Source organism: Mauremys reevesii, linkage group 2 (assembly GCF_016161935.1).
Source record: "Mauremys reevesii isolate NIE-2019 linkage group 2, ASM1616193v1, whole genome shotgun sequence".
Classification (NCBI taxonomy): Eukaryota; Metazoa; Chordata; order Testudines; family Geoemydidae; genus Mauremys; species Mauremys reevesii.
This window is the reverse complement of record NC_052624.1, coordinates 41,915,421-41,936,029: the sequence shown is the minus strand read 5'-3', so window position 1 is coordinate 41,936,029 and position 20,609 is coordinate 41,915,421. Positions and strand designations below refer to the sequence as shown.

The window sequence follows — 20,609 nt, the reverse complement described above, 5'->3', positions numbered from 1 at the left end:
AGGTCCAGTACAGTGAGAAGTTATTTAAACAACTCTGCTCACATATACAAAATGTTCTTCTGACCCTAAAGGGTTAGCCACGTTACCAGGTCAGTATAGGTTTTGATCTTACTCAAAATACCACACTGACAGCCAATCCTTTAGTGTCTAAAACTAAAGGTTTATTATAAAGAAAAAAGAAAGAACAAGAAGAGGGATGTTAAATGGTAAAACAGTCAAATACATACAAAGACTTCAAAGTCCATCAGCAAAGAGTCCTGTGGCACCTTATAGACTAACAGACGTTTTGGAGCATGAGCTTTCGTGGGTGAATACCCACTTCGTCGGATGCATCCGACAAAGTGGGTATTCACCCACGAAAGCTCATGCTCCAAAACGTCCATTAGTCTATAAGGTGCCACAGGACTTTTTGCTGCTTTTACAGATCCAGACTAACACGGCTACCCCTCTGATACTTAAAGTCCATCAGGTTCCTAGTAGTACTGGTGAGTTTGCTGGCTTGAAAGTCCCTCTGGAACACATCCACAGCTTGGATGGGTCATTCAGTCCTTTGTTCAGAGCTTCGTTTGTAGAAAGGTTACACCAGAGCTAATAAGCAGGAATGAAGACAAGAAGCAGGACTGAAGACAAAATGGAGAAGATGCAGCTGCCTTTTATAGTCTTTTGCCATGCAGCTTGGTTTACTTTGTTCCAAACACAAGCTACCCAGCACATGGCCCGGAAGCCTTAGAGTTCTGTCCATAGGCATGCACCTGCATGCCTTGCTGAGTCATAAGGTGTATCCCTTGTCTTCTATCCATGGGTCAGTTGTACAGCTGATGTCCCTTGATGGGCTGTCAAACAGGCTAGGCAGTGCTGATGCCAATCTGTCTGGGTGTGTCACCCAGATGCACAGCACAAGTTTGGAACTACAGACATACCATACATATAACTTTGTGGTGATACAAACACATAACGAGATTATCATACCACGCAAATTATAATATTTGTGTAGATAATTTACACAGCATATCTGGCATAACCTATTACAATTTTACAATATTGGTATTCACAATATCCTAAAGTGTCCTGCAAATTCCATACAGTGTCACACCTGGTTCCCAGGCAGCCCTTTTCTATCCTGCCTTCTCCTAAGGGGGTAATACCTTCTTATACGGCCCTCCTCATGGCACCAATAAGAAATCCTTTGCTTCCCTTTGGTCAGACGCCTCCCATGGTCCTTCCATTGCTCAGGCCCTTCCCCTGGGCTAGCCTTGACCTTACCACTCCAGTATGGGCACTCCCTCTGCAGGTACCTCTGTTGCCCAGAGGCCCAACATGCCCATCCCCTCCCTGTTCACTTCACAGGTGGGACTCTCCTGGGCTGTCGCTCTTTCCCACTCTCTGCATAAGGCTTTTCTCTCCTATTCCAGTAAGGGCAATCTCTCTTCAAGTGTCCCCTCCACCCACAAGTGTAAGACTGTTCTGCTCAGGCTTCTGGCTTCCTGACCTGGGGCCTTGCTTCTTGCCCCAGGCCCTCTGGCCCCTGCTCTCCTCCTGGAGGATCTTGAGCAAATAACGCTGCTCTTCCATCAACTGCCTCAGGCATTCCTGCAAGTGTCTCTGTGCCTTCCACTGTTGCTGCTGGTTCTCCAGGATCTGGCTCATTAGGGCCTGGATCGTGTCCAACATTATCTTAGTCTCTCACTCGGTCCCCTCCCCTCAGAGGTGACTGTGTGCCCGCATTCTCTACCATGTGTGACAGGGTGGGATTCACCATGCTAGTGCCTCCTGCTGGTAATCTTGCAGCTCAGCTCCACAGGTCGGTATGCCAACTCCCAGTGGTGTCTCACCCGCCATCACTTCTCCTGCTGGACCCTTGTCACTCTAAGAACCATGGCATCCTCTTCAGGACACAGCCCTCCAGCCATGGCATACTCTGCACTCCCTCCTTCTGGGGGCTAATACTGCAGTCCAACTGTCCAGCCACTTCCTCAATGGCATGGGGGAGGCAGGAACCTAGGCCTGCCCATTACTCCAGGTCCGAGCCCAGCTGTGTCCCCTCCAACCCCTCGGTATATTTCCCTGGGCCACTTCCCCACAACCCCAGCACCTTCTTCACCCTTACCTCAGAGCCTCAATATGCCAATCAGCCAGGAGCTCTCTCACACTCCTCTGTTCCTGCCCAGCACTGCTCTGTCTACAGTGCTAGCTTTCTTCCACCTGCACAGCAGCCAGTCCTCCCTCCTTGAGCTCCAGGGAGCAACTGACCCTCCTCTGCTCTGCAGCTCTTCTTATATGGGCCTGCCAGGCCTTGATTGGCTGTGCCTCATAGCTCCACTCCTATTGGCTGCTTTTCACACAGCCTCCCTAGAGATCCATTAACCCCTCACAGGCCAGTGTGGGGTGGATGCCCCATCACACTTGCCAAGTCACCCAAGAGATCTGTGGTAGAGCCCTTAATTGAATCCACATCTATTGGATGAAATCCAATGGGAGGTTTGCCAGTGATGGCAATGGGACCAGCATTTTAGCCCTGGAGGTGGATTACGATTAACATGTTGTCTTTCTTGACCTACCCCTAGAACAGTGGTTCCCAAACTGGGGTTCGTGAACCCCTGAGGGTTCACAAAATTTTACAGGGGGTTCTTGGGGAAAAAATTCCCTATTTTGTTTGCCTGGACTACTCAAGACCTCAATGCTTGTGTAGGAGGAACTCTTTGAGTTGGCTTCTTAAATATCTTCATGCTGTTTCACATCTGATACTCCTTGATGAAACATAGGAGCCTTGTCTTATAACAGGCTTATTCAAAGTGATACAAGCTACGAAAGTGAGATCTTGGAAGAGCGTTGCCGTTTTCATAATATAATAAAAATACTGTAATGATAAATAATAATTAATAATAAATAGTATGAAATAAGCATGTCATAAAAACAAATTTTATATTTCCAAGATCACTGCTTTTATAATTTATACTCAGGTAAAGGAGAAAATCCCTGGAAATATTCATTTTTAGGAGGGGGTTCACGAGACTTGACATTTTAGTGAAAGGGGCTCAAAGGTTGTTAAAGTTTGGGAACCACTGCCCTAGAAAAATAAAGATACCTTTTTAAAGTAAGATGATGAATAGCCTTCTTGTGGTTACTACATTGATGTATTTGGATATAATTTACAATTACATATTTCCAACACATCCGTGTACTTGTGACTGGGATAATTGGCTAACCACTGTTGAAAGTTAATCCCTCCTATGTACTTAGATATGCCAAATAGCACCAATTATTAATTTTTAATTATTAATCACATTTAGTATGGTAATGCCTAAGGGCCAACCAAGAATGAGGCCCCATTCTTCTAGGCACTGTATGGACACAGTAGCAGACAGTCCTTGCCCTAAAGAGCTTAGTCTAAATAGATAAGACAGAGCGGGTGGGGGAAGAGGTAGAACAAACAAGCATGTGAACACTGTAATGGCAGCAACGTCATGTGAATTCCACAATTTTTTGCAGGTTGGGAGGGGAAAGGGTGAATTAGGAGGCAATCAGTTAAATGGAAATTAAAGTGAAGGAAGAGGGGGCATTGAAGAGAGAGTGTGTGAGAGAGGCAGAGTAGGGGAGAAGTGGGCAAAATGGGGAAGTTTGGAGTGAAGCTGAGGTGAAGAGATTGTGAGGGAGGACAAGGGTTGGAGCAGACAGCCAATCAGCACAGAGCAGAGAAAGTCCAGTCAAAGCTACTCCAGCTGCTCCTACTGGCTGGAATTTCTGATTGGTTTCTCCCTGCAGAGAGAGAGAGAGAGAGAGAGAGAGAGAGAGAGAAAGTCTCTCTCGCCTGCACAGTTTTAGATCCGGGGCAGCATGGTGGTAGGGCGGGGTCACTCTAGCTTAGCCCCATTGTACGCCCTCACCCATACGCAGCAATCCATGTTTTAGCTGTTTCTGCAGATGCTCCTTTTGCCTTCTTCCCAATATCCAGAATCTCACTTACGTCCCTCCCTGCTGCTAAAATTTGGGATCCTGCCAAAAGTTAGCAATTGTATTAATAAATAAAGGAAACACTGAGTTTGGAACAGAAGATTGTTTCTCACTTTATTAAAAGTGGATACATTTACTCATGGTACAAGACTACTCATTACAATGATATTTAACAACTGTTAATATTTTTAACTCTAGCCATCCCCCTCCCAATAGTTTACACCCCTTCCTCCACAACCTTATTATTTGATATTTTTTATTTTCTCTCGTCTTGTTCTCACAGGGTATTTTCAGCTATTGTATTTGGTGCAATGGCACTAGGACAGACCAGTTCTTTTACTCCAGACTATGCCAAAGCCAAGATGTCAGCAGCACACCTGTTCATGCTGTTTGAAAGAGCCCCCTTAATAGACAGTTACAGTGATGAAGGACTGAAGCCTGTAAGTTGATCATTGTGTTATGGACAATATCACCTACTACACTAACTAATGTAACACTGACGTTTTCTTCCCCCACTCACAAGTTAAGTGTTTAGATTAACTGATCCTTGGGGCCATTAACATTGTTTCATCCAAAAACTATGTGGGCCAAATTCTGCTTCTGCCTGCTCCTTCCTTGCATTTCTTTGTGGAGAGCCCTCTGCAAGAGCCAGTGAAAATGGGAACAATGCTGCAGAGGCAGCCAATTCCTCTTCTATGCAGGAGGAGCATATCCATGCATGGACTTTGGAAATATAATCAGGCCCAACATTAACGTTGTAAAATGTTTTGGGATTCAATTTATAAGCAAGACACTAATAATAAATATTAGTGTACTATAGGAGCTAAGAAGTAGGTGAATCTAGGTGGGCATCACTCAAAGAGGCAGACAGGACGATAGCAGTTCAGTATATTATTTTTATTGTGGTATTGCACACAAATAAAGATGACAGGACTTTGCTCCAAGGAACTTACCATCTGACTAACACTTCTAATTTTTAAAATAATAACAACAAAGTCTAAGAAAATGCTGTTAACACTTACCAGGAATCATAAGTTTGACAGTAAGCATTTGAGTGCATATATGGTAATGATAATTGTACAGTAATTTAATTTGAAAAAAAACCCTCTAAAGCAGGATCGCTTTGGCCAAGAATATCAGAAGTGGCTATTGTTATTCAGTGCTTAACTTGAGACTCTCAAAGGGGCCTGATTTACAGAAAGCATAAGACGAAGCTGGTGACCCAAAATTACCATAATTTTTGAAAATTTGTCCTTATGTTAAAACTGGTGTGAAGCAGAACTAGCAGAATCTCTGTCTTCAAAATAATTTTACACTGTGTGTTAATTTTTGAAACGTCACAAAAAGGACCAGATCCTGGCTGTATTGAAGTTAATGGCAAAACTCTCATTGAAATCAATAGGAACAGGATGGTTCTAGTTCTCTTTACATTGTTTTATGATCTGTCAGAATTCTCCTAAAAATTGATTAGATGTTACCATTTCAATTATAGGATATATTTGGTGGCAACATAGCATTCAAAGAAGTGATGTTTAACTATCCAACTCGACCAGATGTCCAAGTGCTTCAAGGTTTGAATATTAATGTAGAAAAAGGACAGACCCTGGCGCTTGTAGGCAGCAGTGGCTGTGGAAAAAGCACTGTTGTTCAGTTGCTTGAGAGATTCTATGATCCTCTTGATGGAGAACTGGTAAGTGATTCCTTGCGAGAACCTGGTTAAATTATAATTTACTTATCTTATTCTTGTTAATATAATAAAATGTAATAGGTACTTTTGATATTTTTGAATTGTTTGTGAAGATTAAGGGGAGGCACCAGTGGATTTTTAGGGTTCTGTGTATAACCATAGCGTAGGTAGGCAAAATGCAAAATATTCTACACTTTCCCTGTCATTTTGAGTTGAGGGAAGTGATTCATGGGTGAAAATTGCTACATGGGCCTGATTCAGAACATACAGAATTCAATGGAAAGACTTCCACTGAATTCAATGGGATTTGGATCGGGCACTATGATGGCTAATTATTATAAACCTATAAAATGTATTAGATGCAGATACACTTTTATATATTGTACTAATATAAATGCCCCTCCCTCCTGTATCTTAAAACTATGAGCAGCAGAGAAGTATGGGACCTTTGCTCCTTATTTTTAATGTTAAAGACCAAATTTATGCAATTTAAAGTGCATCCAGACACCATAGTGATGAATATTTCCTAAATGCTTACAATAATCTAGGTTTGAAACGTGTGTAAAGTGCATATAAAACCTCCCCATTACATAATTAGCATTTTAAAAGGATGTTCATATTAATTTTTAAGACATAGCAAATGAAAGTTACTTATTTGTGACCAGAATTCTTCGAGATGGACTCTGCATATTCCCAGTCTTGGGATGCTCTGACTGGATGCAGCCAGGATGGTGGAACCTTCTAGTAGCAGTGACAGTTAGAGCACCTCATCCCTCTTTCCCTTGCCCTTAGTGTTTGAGTGTGTCCTGCGAGCATGGTTATGAAAAGGGGAGTGTCACCTGTTCCTGCCTCAGTTCCCTTCAAATACTAAAGCAGAATATTGATTAACCCTAAAAGTAGGAATCTACAGAAGTGGGGAAGGTTGGTGGGGAGTGTGAATATGTAGAATCTATCTTGAAGAACTCCGGTTACAAGTAAATAACCTTCATTTCCTCATCAAGTGTCCTCTGCATAATCCTGCTCTGGGGACAGTTTGGCAAGCAGTACTGTAAACTAGAAGGAGGGAGTGGAGTCCTGATTAAACAGCAGTTGGAGCATCGCTCTGCCAGATTGTGCACCAGACCTTGTTCCCACATCCAAAGCACAATGTCTTGTAAAAGTGTGAACTGAATTCCACGTACCAGCCTTGCATATCTCAATAAAAGAATGCTGCAGTTGTAACAACCGCTCTAGTAGAATGCAGAACAGGAGGAGAAAGTGAAGCTCCATTATAACACTTCAATACACAGTTTGACCCATTTGGACAGGCAATGTGCTGAAATGTCCCAACCCTTAAAAGTACCAGCATATGAGTTAAATACATTCTGTCCATATAAGACTGTTCTTGTCACATCCAAGGAGTGTACTCTAGATTCCCCTCTACTTGTATGAGATGTAGGGGAAAAAATACAGGTAAATTAATACTTTGATTAACATGAAACTCTGAAAGCACTCTGCAAGAATGTAGGATGTGCTCAAAAAACACTTTATCTTTTTGAACAGTAGCATAACGGGGTTCTGCCATCAATGCATGTAACTCGTTAATTCTTCTAGCAGAAGTGAAGGCTACTATACAAGCTGTCTGTCTAGAAAGATGAATCAAAGGGTATGTCTACACTACGAAATTAGGTCAAATTTATAGAAATTGATTTTTTTAGAAATCGATTTTATCCAGTCGATTGTGTGTGTTCCCATTCCAAGACCATTAAGACCATTAACTTGGCTGAGTGCATACACAGTACCAGGCTAGCGTCGACTTCTGGAGCGTTGCACTGTGGTAGCTATCTCACAGTTCCCGCAGTCTCCACCGCCCACTGGAATTGGGGGTTGAGCTCCCTATGCCTGATGGGTCAAAAACATTGTCGCGGGTGATTCTGGGTACGTGTCCCCTGCACTGAAGCGCAAGAATACCAAAATGAGAGCAGCCCTCACAATTCACAAGCGATTGGCAATAGCCCTGTGGAAGCTTGCAACGCCAGACAGCTACCGGTCAGTCGGGCATCAATTTGGAGTGGACAAATCTACTGTGGGGGCTGCTGTGATCCAAGTAGCCAACGCAATCAAAGAGCTGCTGCTATCAAGGGTAGTGACTCTGGGAAATGTGCAGGTCATAGTGGATGGCTTTGCTGCAATGGGATTCTCTAACTGTGGTGGGGCGATAGACGGAACCCATATCTCTATCTTGGCACTGGAGCACCAAGGCAGCGAGTACATAAACCGAAAGGGGTACTTTTCAATGGTGCTGCAAGCACTGGTGGATCACAAGGGACGTTTCACCAATATCAACATGGGATGGCCGGGAAAGGTACATGATGCTCGCATCTTCAGGAACTCTGGTCTGTTTCAAAAGCTGCAGCAAGGGACTTTCTTCCCAGACCAGAAAATAACCATTGGGGATGTTGAAATGCCTATAGTTAGCCTTGGGGACCCAGCCTACCCCTTAATGCCATGGCTCATGAAGCCATACACAGGCAGCCTGGACAGTAGTCAGGAGCTGTTCAGCTATAGGCTGAGCAAGTGCAGAATGGTGGTAGAATATGCATTCAGATGTTTAAAAGCGCACTGGTGCAGTTTACTGACTCAGATAGACCTCAGCGAAACCAATATTCCCATTGTTATTACCGCTTGCTGTGCACTCCACAATATCTGTGAGAGTAAGGGGGAGATGTTTATGGTGGGTGGGAGGTTGAAGCAAATCGCCTGGCCACTGATTATGCGCAGCCAGACACCAGGGTGGTTAGCAGAGTACAGGAGGGCACAGTATGCATCAGAGAAGCTTTGAAAATCAGTTTCATGACTGGCCAGGCTACGGTGTGAAAGTTCTGTTTGTTTCTCCTTGATGAAACCCCCACCCCTTGGTTCACTCTACTTCCCTGTAAGCTAATCACCATCCCCTTCCCCCTTTGATCACCACTTGCAGAGGCAATAAAGTCATTGTTGCTTCACATTCATCCATTCTTTATTAATTCATCATACAAATAGGGAGATAACTGCCAAGGTAGCCCGGGAGGGGTGGGGGAGGAGGGAAGGGCTAGGCCACACTGCACTTTAAAACTTATTGAACGCTGGATTTCTTTTGCTTGGGCAGTCCTCTGGGGTGGAGTGGTTGGGTGCCCAGAGCGCCCCCCCCCCCACGTTCTTGGACGTCTGGGTGAGGAGGCTATGGAACTTGGGGAGGAGGGTGGTTGGTTACACAGGGGCTGTAGCAGTGCTCAAGCTGCCTTTCCTGAACGTCAGCCATAGGCCAGAGCATATGAGTTTGTTCTTCCAGTAGCCTCAGCATTGCCTCTTGCCTTCTGTCACCAAGCTGACACCACCTATCATCTGCAGCCCACCACTTATTATCTTCAGCCCGCCACCTGTCCTCGCCTTCATATTGTGCTTTCCTGAACTCTGACATGTGTCTGCCTCCATGCATTCTGCTGGGCTCTTTCAGTGTGGCTGGACTGCATGAACTCAGAACATTTCATCGCAAGTGTGTTTTTTCACCTTCTAATCTTTGCAAGTCTCTAGGAAGGAGAAGATAGTGTGAATGTTGAAACATTTGCAGCTGGTGGAGGGAAAAAAAGGGAGTTAAAAAACACATTTTTGAGAACAATGGGTAGACTATTTATTTTAAATGGGTTGGCAATTTAAAAGGAGGGGCTGCGGTTTTCGGGTTAATGTGCAGCACAAACCCAACTAACCCCGCCCCCGCCCACCCAATTGTCTGGGATGATCGCGTCGCCCTTCCCCCCACCGCATGGCTAACAGCAGGGAACTTTTCTGTTCAGCCACAGGCAAACAGCCCAGCAGGAACGGGTACCTCTGAATGTCCCCTTAATAAAATCACCCTATTTCAACCAGGTGACCATAAATGATATCACTCTCCTGAGGATAACACAGAAAGATAAAGAATGCATGTTGTTTGAATGTCAGCAAACACTGGGACCATATGCTGTGTTATGCAATGATTCCAGACTACGTGCTACTGGCCTGGTGTGGTAAAGTGTCTTACCATGGAGGACAGAATAAGGCTGCCCTCCTCAGAAACCTTTTGCAAAGGTTTTGGGAGTACATCCAGGAGAGCTTTATGGAGATGTCCCTGGAGGATTTCCGCACCATCCCCAGAAACGTTAGCAGACTTTTCCAGTAGCTGTACTGGCCGCAAATGCCAGGGCAAATTAATCATTAAACACGCTTGCTTTTAAACCATGTATAATATTTACAAAGGTACACTCACCAGAGGTCCCTTCTCTGCCTGGCAGGTCTGGGAGGCAGCCTTAGGTAGGTTGCGGGGTACTGATTCCAGGTCCAGGGTGAGATACAGTTCCTGGCTGTCGGGGAAAACGGTTTCTCCATTTGCTTGCTGTGAGCTATCTTCAATCTCCTCTTCCTCATCTTCTTCATCCCCAAAACCCACATCCCTGTTGCGTGCTACTCCATTGATGGAGTCAAAGCACAGGGCTTGGGATAGTTGTAGGGGCACCTCCTAGAATGGCTTGCAGCTCATCATAGAAACAGCATGTCTGGGGCTTTGACCCGGAGTGGCCATTTGCCTCCCTGGTTTTTTGGTAGGCTTGCCTGAGCTCCTTAAGTTTCATGTGGCACTGCCGCGGGTCCCTGTTATAGCCTTTGTCCTTCATGTCCTTGGAGATTTTTTCAAATGTTTGGGCATTTCATCTTTTGGAATGGAGTTCTGATAGCACGAATTCGTCTCCCCATACAGCGATCAGATCCCGTACATCCCGTTCGGTCCATGCTGGGGCTCTTTTGCAATTCTGGGACTCCATCATGGTCACCTTTGCTGATGAGAGCTGCACTCACCTGCAGATTGCCACACTGGCCAAACAGGAAATGAGATTCAAAATTTCACAGTCCTTTTCCTGTCTACCTGGCCAGTGCATTGGAGTGGAGAGTGCTGTCCAGAGCGGTCACAATGGAGCACTCTGGGATAGCTCCTGGAGGCCAATACTGTCAAATTGTGACCACACTATCCCCAAATTTGACCCGGCAAGGTTGATTTCAGCGCTAATCCCCTCGTCGGGGGAGGAGTACAGAAATCGATTTTAAGAGCCCTTTAAGTAGGAAAAAAAGGCTTCGTTGTGTGGACAGGTGCAGGGTTAAATTGATGTAACGCTGCTAAATTCGACCTAAACTCATAGTGTAGACCAGGGCAACGGACAGCTTGTTTGAGGGTCAAATGGGAGGGACATAAATTGTGTTTAAAACTAAGTTTCAATTCCATGGAGGGGCCAACTCCCATACTGAGGGATACAAATTCAATACACCTCTTAAACAACGTTTCATCACCTTGTGCGAGAAGATGGATTTTCCATTAGCATGAGTATGGAATGCTGCTATTGCTGCTAAATGGACTCTAATGGAGGAGAAAGACAACCTCCCTCAACCATGTTTTTTAAGTACAAATATTCCAAAACAAGTTGTATGGGAACTGAGACTGGGTCAACATCCCTATTAGTTGCCAGATAACAAATCGTTTCCATTTATAATTGTAGCTTCTCCTGGTAGATGCTTTAAAAGCATTAATAAGAACTTGCTGCACCTCAACAGAGCATGATCTTCCTGAATGTGTTGCAGTCCTATTGCCCACGCTGTTAGATGTAATGACTGATGGTCTGGGTACAAACCCTCCTCTCTCTGGACAGTAAGTCTGTCGATAGCAGGAGCATCTTGTATTTGCCATCTTGTATTTGCCAGTAACTCCATGTATCATTATTGCCACAGCCAGGCTGGAGCAATTAAAATTATCATGGCCAAATCTTGTTTTATTTTCTTTAAAAAAAAAAAAACTTTGAGGATTAGCGGCAATATGCATCCATCAACGTCATTCCCCAATGTAAGAAAAATGCATCCATCAACGATAGACTGTCCAAGCCTTCTCTTGAGCAAAAAGAGAGACATTTTGTATTGAATCTGGTGGCAAACAAATCTATGTCTGGAAAGCCCCAAAGCCTGAAAAAGTTTGGAACAACTGCGTCTTTTACAGAGCATTCATGCATCTCTGAGGAGTCCCTGTCCTGACAATGCATGATCTCACTGTTCTTCTGCAATATGCAAAGCAATTGGATAAATGTTGTATAGGATGCACCTGTCCCAAAGCTTTATTGTCTTGTTGCCTAGTGGCTACAATCAAGTTCCTTCTTGTTTGTTCAAATAATATGCTGTGGACATGTCATCCATAGTCACCCGAATTACTTCATCCTGTATCTGCAGAAGAAATGCTTTGAGAGCCAGATGGACGGCCCTGAGTTTTAAGATGCTAATGTGTAACAAGGATTCTCTGAAATACCATAGTCCCCAGTTGAAAAGGCTGCAGAGATGTCTCCACCCCAGCCTGTCTTAGATGTATCTGTGGTGACTACTAATGAAGGAGGAAGTGATTTAAACTATACTCCTTTGATGCCGTTCTGTGGTTTCAGTCACCACTTTAGAGAGATACACATTTTCCTTGGAATTATGAGAATTTTTAGCACACTTTCCACACTGGGTTTGAAATTCTTTCATAGCCACTGCTGAAGTGGCCTCATTCTGAGTCTGACATATAGAGTCATGTATGTTGTGAATGCCATAAGACCTATAACACCAGAAAGCTGAGATGGTTATAGGAGTAGTTTCAGTATAGTGGTGGTTTAGTTTCAAAAACCTCTGTTCCAGAAAGAAAATCCTTTCATTTATGGAGTTAAGTATCGCCCCAATAAAGGGAATACTTCAAGATGGAATCAGAAGAGATTTCTCTTTGTTTATAAGTTTCAAACAAAGAACAGGTTATCTGAAAGGCTGTTACTAATTCCTTTTCTGACAGAGCCTTTAGCCACCTATCGTTTAACTCGGGAAGGAAATCCTTTGTCTTCTCCAACGTGCTGCTACTGGAGCCAAGCATTTGCTAAAAACCCTGGAGAGAGCAGAGTAAGACTTTGTATTAGAAATGGTCTGAACCCAGAATATAAAGTAGATATTTGCAATGAGATTGTTTTATGGGGATATGGAAATATGTATCCTTGAGTTCAGGAACTATGAACCAATCCAGAGTAGACAGGGAGGGAATGATTGGCACAAGAGATAGTTTCAATACATAATGTTATCTGATGTATCTTTTTAGGCCTCTGAGATCTAAAATTGGTTGGAGACTTCCATTCTTTTTTGGGATTACAAAGAAATGGGAGTAAAACTCTTTGTATCTGTAAATTAATGGTGGTACTTCTTCAGCCCCCATATGCAGTAGAGCTTGTATTTCCATTCTTAATAATTTCTTTTGGGAAGAATCCCTGAGAAGGAAGGGGCAGGAGTTTGCATGGAGGAAGGGCTTTGAATTGGACAGTATAACCTTCCTTTACTCACCTGTCTGATGTGATAGTTGTCCATTCATAATAAAATTGTCCATACATCCAAAAATACAGATAGAATTTTCTGAAATTGTTTCAAAGCTCTTGATTGTCATGTCAAACCTGTGGCTGGACATTTTGCAGGGAGGATGTGGCCGAAGAATTCTTTGTCCTTATCTGGGATTTGTAGGATTTCTTCCTTTCCTGTGATTGAGAGGATGCTTGTTGTAGTTGCTGCTATTGTGATAGTATGGATGTCTCCTTTGAATAAAGTCAGATGAAGATGAAGAAGGTGAAACATATTGCCTAAGATATCTGAACACAGGTTTAGGTGTTCTCCCTCAGTAGCCCCAGAGATCTAGCTGTGGAGCAAGGCTCTATCTTCTCCAATATCTCATCAGTTTTTGTACTATATAGTCCACCCCCTTCAAAGGGTAAGTCCTATACTGTAGATCTCATTTCCATAGTAAGAGAAGAAGATCATAACCATGAATGCCTACGTAGATCCTGTGGAGATCCCTCCTGATAGTCCTCTTCCAAGAGGCTATCCAGTGCCAAAAAAGAGGAATGTTCCCTATCTCTAGGATCTGAGTGTTCTGATTGAAGATAATCCAACCAGAAAGACAGATTTTTTGTTATGGTATTCATAAATAGGAGTTGGCTAATATGGCCAAGGCATCTAAGGAGGCATAGGCCAGTCTTGTCAGTTTCCCCAACCTGGTGTCATATCACCAGCTTGATACATAGGATATCCATGAGTATTACTTCAAGGAGGAAGACTTTGCGTAGGAAATACTTGGGTCTCTGTTATGAGACTTGTATCCGGCTCAACCACCATTTCTGAATCTGACCCCAAAGCAATCAGTGAGATAGCTGATGCAGAGATCTGAAAAATGGAAAGTGGCAAGCCAGTTGGAGTCTTAGATGGTGGGCATATTGATTCAGAAGATCCCTCATATTGAGTAGCTTGTCTCAGTCTCTTATCAGGATAATATTGCAGTAATATCAGATCCATGAAAACATGCATCTGAATGAAATTTGCACTGTAACCATGTAGCAGAGCTCCCTTTGGTTCTGCCTCTGCTGCAAACTGCAGCCACTGGTAGCTGCGGGCAGCCATGTAAATGTAAACAAACTGTCTGGCAGCCCGCCAGCAGATTACCTTGATGGGCTGCATGGTTGCCCACCACTGCTCTAGATGCTTACAAATTGATAGTTAAATAATTTGTTCCAGTATCTTTCCAGGTATCAAAGTCTACATCTTATGAGGATGATTATAATCCTGTGTTTGAAGGGAAATTTCTTCAGACTGTCTATTTTTTATACAGCATCCAGCCCCAAAGCACTCACAATCTAAGGGCTTGACTACGCAGGGAAGTCTTGCCGGTTATACCAGTATAATTGTAGCAGTTTAAATTCGGAACTTAACTTATACCTGTAAAACCTTGCCGAGATCTAAGAGTGTGATTTAACTCAGTTCTGCAGTGTTTGCTTTGTGAATCACTTTATTTATTTATAAATATGTACAACTTTAGAAGGAGAAGGCTCAAGGTTAGAAAGCTGGTCTAAGGAACTGGGATTGGAGCTTGAATTATCTCCTTTGAGATTTCCTTATGAATAAACTGAAACCACCAAAATCATTGTATAAAGTATTTTGCAATGAATAGTTGCTATTAGCTATACAGAATGGAAAAGTTAATGTAACATTTTTTGTGCAAGCCAAAGCTTTCCTATCTCTGACATTTAAGTATTCTTGCTTTTTAGCTGCTGGATGGCCAAAATGCAAAGGCATTAAATATCCAATGGCTTAGAGCTCAGATTGGTATTGTCTCACAAGAGCCGATCCTGTTTGACTGTAGTATTGCTGAGAATATTGCATATGGAGATAACAGTAGAGAGGTGCCATTTGAAGAGATTGTAAATGCAGCAAGAGCAGCCAACATACATTCCTTCATTGACTCTCTGCCAAATGTAAGTTAAACCTTTGTTTCTTACTCAAAACGAAAGGTGACTGACCAAGAAAAATAAAAAGGAGTTATGCCCTTTTATGCTTCTCTGGGATGTAAAGGAACCTAAAAGGGTTTGTTTTTTCCCATGCCTGTTTATTACATTAGAAATTCAAGTCTTCTCTGCAACATTTTTTTCGGGAAGACTCCATAGGCCAGTGGAGAACTAGGTTTATGAAAACAAGCATGTGAAACCTGATTAATTGAGAGAGATAAGTACTTTTAATTAAAGATTGTTTAAAATCTTTTGTTTGTTTTGTTATCCCCTCGTTATCTAAAACACTTGGTAGAAATTATCTTTGTTAAAGGTTCAATTAGGGGCTGAGAACATTGCCAGACTGAATCATCCAACAAATCATATGTAACCCTTACAGTGTAACAAACAAAAGCTAGTGCAGGCTTTGAGGGAGCACCAACCAGTTCATTAGTAAACTATATGCATATTTTAAAAGCTAACATTTTTGGATGCCCCAAGTCAGATGTGACTGTCAATTAGATATGTACATAATTTGAATTAAAACCATAACATTCTCTTTCTTAAGTTAGGATTTTTCCTTCAAAGTGAACTCACGAGGGGAAAGATGATCCAGTGGTTAGGATGCTAGCCTAGGACTTGGGAGACAATAAAGTCTTGACTTGCCACAGACTCCTGTGTGAACCTCTCAGTTCCCATCTGTAAAATGGGAATAATACACTTTCCTACCTCACAGGAGTGTTGTGAGGATAAATACATTAAAGATTGGGATGTTCAGGTAGTATGGTCATGGAGGTCATATAAGTACCTAAGATGGACAGATGTTTGTGGCCTTCAATAATTGTGGTCATCTGCTTTCAAAGAACTGCTGAAATAAAATAGCCAAGAGTAGAAAGCACATGCTCTATTGCACTGCTTCTCAAAGTTGGTCCGCTGCTAGTTCAGGAAAAGCCCCTGGTGGTCCGAGCTGGTTTATTTACCTGCCGCATCCGCAGGTTTGGCCGATCGTGGCTCCCACTGGCCGTGGTTCGCCGTCCCAGGCCAATGGGGGCTTCGGGAAATGGTGCAGGCCAAGGGATGTGCTGGTCGCCCTTCCCACAGCCCCCATTGGCCTGGGATGGTGAACTGCGGCCAGTGGAGCTGCGATCGGCCAAATCTGCAGACGCAGCAGGTAAACAAACCGGCCCGGACCACCAGGGGCTTTCCCTGCACAAGCACTGCTCTATTGGACTCTGTGATTTAAGTCCAAATCCAGGCTAAATTACTGGTTGGATTTGCCTTCTAAACTTGTGTTTATTGTATTTAGAAATATAATACCCGTGTGGGAGACAAAGGAACTCAGCTCTCAGGTGGTCAGAAGCAGCGTGTTGCTATTGCTCGAGCTCTTGTACGTCATCCTCAAGTTCTGCTACTGGACGAAGCCACATCTGCTCTAGATACAGAAAGTGAAAAGGTATCTTGTTTGTGTACATAGAGGGAATCTAAAACCATGGCTGTTAATACAGCAATTGCAATTACCACTTTGATTTCCATAAATGCCTGTAAAAGTCCAAAGTCTGGAAATCTAGAACTTTTCTACAAATGAGATGCATATATACTGAGGCATTATCTCATTTGTATGAATGACAGCAACTGTCTAAATCTAGATTACTCAGAGCCAAATATCTTACTACAAAACTGTCTTCAATTACTTTTCTATTGCCTACTGATGTCAGAAGAATGTAAAAGGCTAGATCCCCCTTCTTCATCTTTCTCCCCCATAAACACACTTGGCTAAATCTCCCTCTCCCCAGGGACTCTGGAATGTCTAGGCTCTCACTCCAGTTAGGGCAGGCCTTCTGGAACAGAGACCCCATCTACAGCAACACTCCGATCAGCACACAACTCTCCTCCTATCATACAGCTTCATCCCCAACTCTTCTCCCCCATAGAAGAACAGCTAGAGTGACACATTGCACAGGGTGTATCTCTATGGCAGTAGGCTAGTTAGAGGCAGTACTGTAAAAAACATCTTTATGATGGAGTCCTCCAGGATTCTAACCATAGAGTAGTAGCTCTCAGAATTGAGACAGCAAGTTCAAACAGGCGCGGCACTCAGGGGGTGGGGGCTTCGGGTGGCATGGCGCTTGGGGGGCGGGGGCTTCAGCAGAGCAGCGTGCGGGGGGGCGGGGGGGCTTGTGCGGCGCAGTGCTCGGGGGGACGGGCTTCAAGCGGCACGGCGCTCGGGGGGGCGGGGGGTTGCGCGGCACAGTGCTCGCGGGGGCGGGGGTGTTACGGTGGGGTGGTGCTCTTTTTTTTTGCTTCGGGCGGCAAAAAAGTTAGAGCCGGCCCTGACAATACTTGGTCTTTCTACTGAGATTGCCAACAAGGCTGCCAGCTGTGATGATTTTGATGATGTGGACATGGGTCCTTTAGCAATTCTCCTGAGATGTTTATCACCTTAGTTCAAATAGGTATCCAACCATTTATCAATATTAAGAGCTCTCGCTCATTGTGAACACAAGCTAGATTTAAAACAAGAAGCTAGACATTCATCCCATTACTGTTCTCTGGAGCCATTCAGCCTCATCTCTCTCACTGGTAATTTATAATTTAAATTAAAAGATATCAGATCAGATACCTCACTTACTAACAGCTGGAAGGGGTTTCTCTGCATTACTTGCTAAATAAGTTAAAAATGTATCGTCTGCTTTGGTAATTGAATAGGTTGTCCAAGAAGCACTGGATAAAGCAAGACAAGGTCGCACCTGTATTGTAATAGCTCATCGCCTGTCCACTGTGCAGAATGCTGACAAGATAGTGGTAATCCAGAATGGAAGGGTCGTAGAACAAGGAACACATCAACAACTCTTGGCTGAAAAAGGCATCTACTATTCTCTAGTTAATGTTCAAGCTGGACCATGAAACGTGAATTAAAAGCAGTGCCATATTTCTGAAGTGTTATTGTGCAATTGTTTTAATACTTTGCAAAAGACAGTATTACCAATCAGTCTTAGTACCTTTGTTTTTAGGAAGCCCTGTAAAGAGAAGAGGTCCTGTTAAACCCTGGAAAGCCAAGGAACACTGAACCAAACATATATCAACGTCCTCAATTATTTCATAATTTAAACATTTAGGCCGGCAGCTCCAGCCACTAAGAGTTCTGTTACTGGTTCTGTCACTGTCTTAACCTGTTGTCACAACCTGGCCCCATTTTCCTCTAGTCTGGATGGATACAGGTTTGTTGTGAATGGATCCAATCCCTAAATCCCATGTGCTCCTAAGCCACCCTGAGTTTGGGTAGTGACTGATCCGGAGCTAGTAACAGTGATCTCTCAGGCACACTGCCATGTGCATGTGCCACCCTTCTTGAGAAGGGAGGCCTCAGAATCTGGCCACATAGACCCCAGAACCAGTGCCCCAGCTATCCTAAGGCCAGTGGTTTAGACAGGTTCCCCCTGAGTCCACTTAGCTGTCACAGCTCTGGTTTTCTAGTTATACCCTTCAGGGACAACCTGGCAGCAAAGCAATGAACACAGGCTTAGCAAAGGGATCACTTTATTATTAAAGCACCAGGAAGTTACAGATCTATGGAAATCAACAAATGGTCCTGAATGCAATCCCCCTGGTCCAATCTCACCCTGTATGGGAGTCCTGGTTCTGGTCAGCGTCCTCAGGCAGATACTGTCCTGCTGGCACTCTCTCCAGTAAGTTCTGCTTACAGGTGCCAATGGTATGGCCCTTTGTTAGCAAAGCAGCCACCATTTCAAAATGGCCTCTATCCCATTTCTGTCCATGTGTTTTGGCTTGTGAGGTTCCCAGCTTTGTTCCTCACTCCTCCAGTGTTAAGCTGACATAAGCCCTGGTGTAGACACTACTTGGCTGACAGAAGAATTCTTCCATTGACCTTGCTACTGCTTCTTAAGGTGGTGGATTTAGTACAGCAATGGAAAAACCCCTTCAGACACTGTAGAAGCATCTACATTAGAGCAGCGCTGCAGCTGTCGCCACCGTAGCGCTTGAAGTATAGATATTCCCTAAGTGTTTACTGTAGAGCACTTAGGAAAACTGCCCATTTAAACAGTAAGCTAGTTTCCACTTTAACTATAATTGTGCTACTGCCCCACTATTGTATGGCACCTAGCGTAGTGGTTTTTTTTATCACAGTTGCAGTCTCTAGGTGCTTTTATATTACTACTGCTACTAATAATAAACAATCCCTGATGTCTCCAGGAGCTCCGACACTTCTAAGAAGGGTAAACAGTGGTGATTTTATAATATTTGCTAAGTTAGTTTCATCATTTGTACACAAAATCTCCCCTTTTAGAAAGTCTGGTTGCTATGCATAAAGCAATATATTTTTAAACCAATCAGCCAACATGATATAGGCTTTATTTGTAAGATGAAATGACCAAGTTCATCAAACAAATGTCTTCTTTAAAATACAAAGACCGCTTCAAATCCTGAGGAATCGCATCAAAATTTATACTTAGTGTCAGCTTTAAATGTGCACTTTATTTCTGTGGAGCAGCACTGATGTTTGTAGTTAATTCATCACAAGTACGTGTAAGCAGAGTCAGGATGAGCTCTACCCTGCCATCTGGTGGTAAATTATGAGGAGTGGCAAAGGAATTTCAAGCATTTGCATTGGAGTGAGGAAAGGAATTTCAGGAATGTGCATTTGCATTGGCAAACCCACTCCACAGCAGCCTGGAATGGTTATTTTCACAGCTGTGGGATCCCCAATTTCTTTGTTATTGGGGCAGGAGGAATAAAATGTTGTCACCCTGATTAAGTAAATGAGGAACTACAAAACAGTCTTATGATAAAGGGTTTCATTATCAACTAAATAGTACTTGCTAGACAAGGGACATGGGTTCCAAAGCCCAGTGAATTGAGACAGGCTGGAGACAGATATCTGTATCTGGTGGTGCAGGTCCCTTGTGTGAGCTGGAAGCACCAGCCCCACCTATGTCTCTCTCCATTGTGGAATATCAGAGTTGATTTTTGATTTCTTTAAGAATCTAGATACAGGTTACTGAGCTGAACTCACTTTGGGCTAATGGTGCACTGGGGCTCCCCTACTGTGAGCTGAAATCACTAAAGGGCGGGAATTGCTAAGCTGAGCGCACTGAGTACTCTGCTAACTAGTGGGGGAGCCTGAAGCTATACTGCAGAGCGGAGTGGAGCAGTTCGTGGAGCCACGGAGTGAGTGGAGCTGAGCAGTTTGCGGGGACGGCTGGTGGACCAGAGCAGCTGGCAGAGCAGAGCAGCTGTGGGACGGGTGGAGTGGCCCACGGAGCGAGCGGAGCGGAGCAGTTTGTGGGGACGGCTGGAGCGGATCACGGGACAGCTGGTGGAGCAGAGCAGCTGGTGGAGCGGAGCAGTTTGTGAGGACGGCTGGAGGAGCAGTTCGTGGAGAAGGCAGGAGCAGAACCCCATGGACCACGTAAGGTGCCCCTTTCCACCCAGGCTGGGGGTGGGGACAGGGACCTCTGCAGATAGACTCTCGAACTCTGGGGCTGCACTGACTCAGGACAGAGACTTTTGGATTGTGGGATTGTTGGTGATCTTTGGGTTGCTGGACTCTAGGGACATTTGGGATATTGGACTTTGGAGTCTTGGGGTGATTTGGGGGTTGCTGGACT

The 20,609-nt window shown here is 43.9% G+C and overlaps 2 protein-coding genes across 7 annotated transcripts in view; one reads left to right on the top strand and one right to left on the bottom strand.

Annotated features, from left to right (window-relative positions):
• The window catches only part of ABCB1 (ATP binding cassette subfamily B member 1), a 97,583-nt gene extending 79,681 nt beyond the window's left edge, over window positions 1-17,902 (top strand). For 3 of the 6 annotated variants that reach the window (XM_039527801.1, XM_039527804.1, XM_039527805.1), the window contains 5 exons: window positions 4,235-4,391; window positions 5,444-5,641; window positions 14,767-14,973; window positions 16,289-16,435; window positions 17,689-17,902. In XM_039527801.1, the coding sequence (XP_039383735.1) occupies window positions 4,235-4,391; window positions 5,444-5,641; window positions 14,767-14,973; window positions 16,289-16,435; window positions 17,689-17,886 (907 nt within the window). In that variant the 3' untranslated portion in view covers window positions 17,887-17,902. Of the gene's footprint in view, window positions 1-4,234; window positions 4,392-5,443; window positions 5,642-14,766; window positions 14,974-16,288; window positions 16,436-17,688 lie in introns of those variants that run through there. The other 3 variants (XM_039527802.1, XM_039527799.1, XM_039527803.1) reach the window with 2 other exon arrangements.
• The window catches only part of CROT (carnitine O-octanoyltransferase), an 81,603-nt gene continuing 69,910 nt past the window's right edge, over window positions 8,917-20,609 (bottom strand). The window contains exons 17-18 of the transcript XR_005595195.1: window positions 16,300-16,414; window positions 8,917-9,186 (exon numbers count right to left, since the gene is read on the bottom strand). The gene's annotated coding sequence lies outside the window, so the exon portion shown is untranslated. The remainder of the gene's footprint in view (window positions 9,187-16,299; window positions 16,415-20,609) is intronic.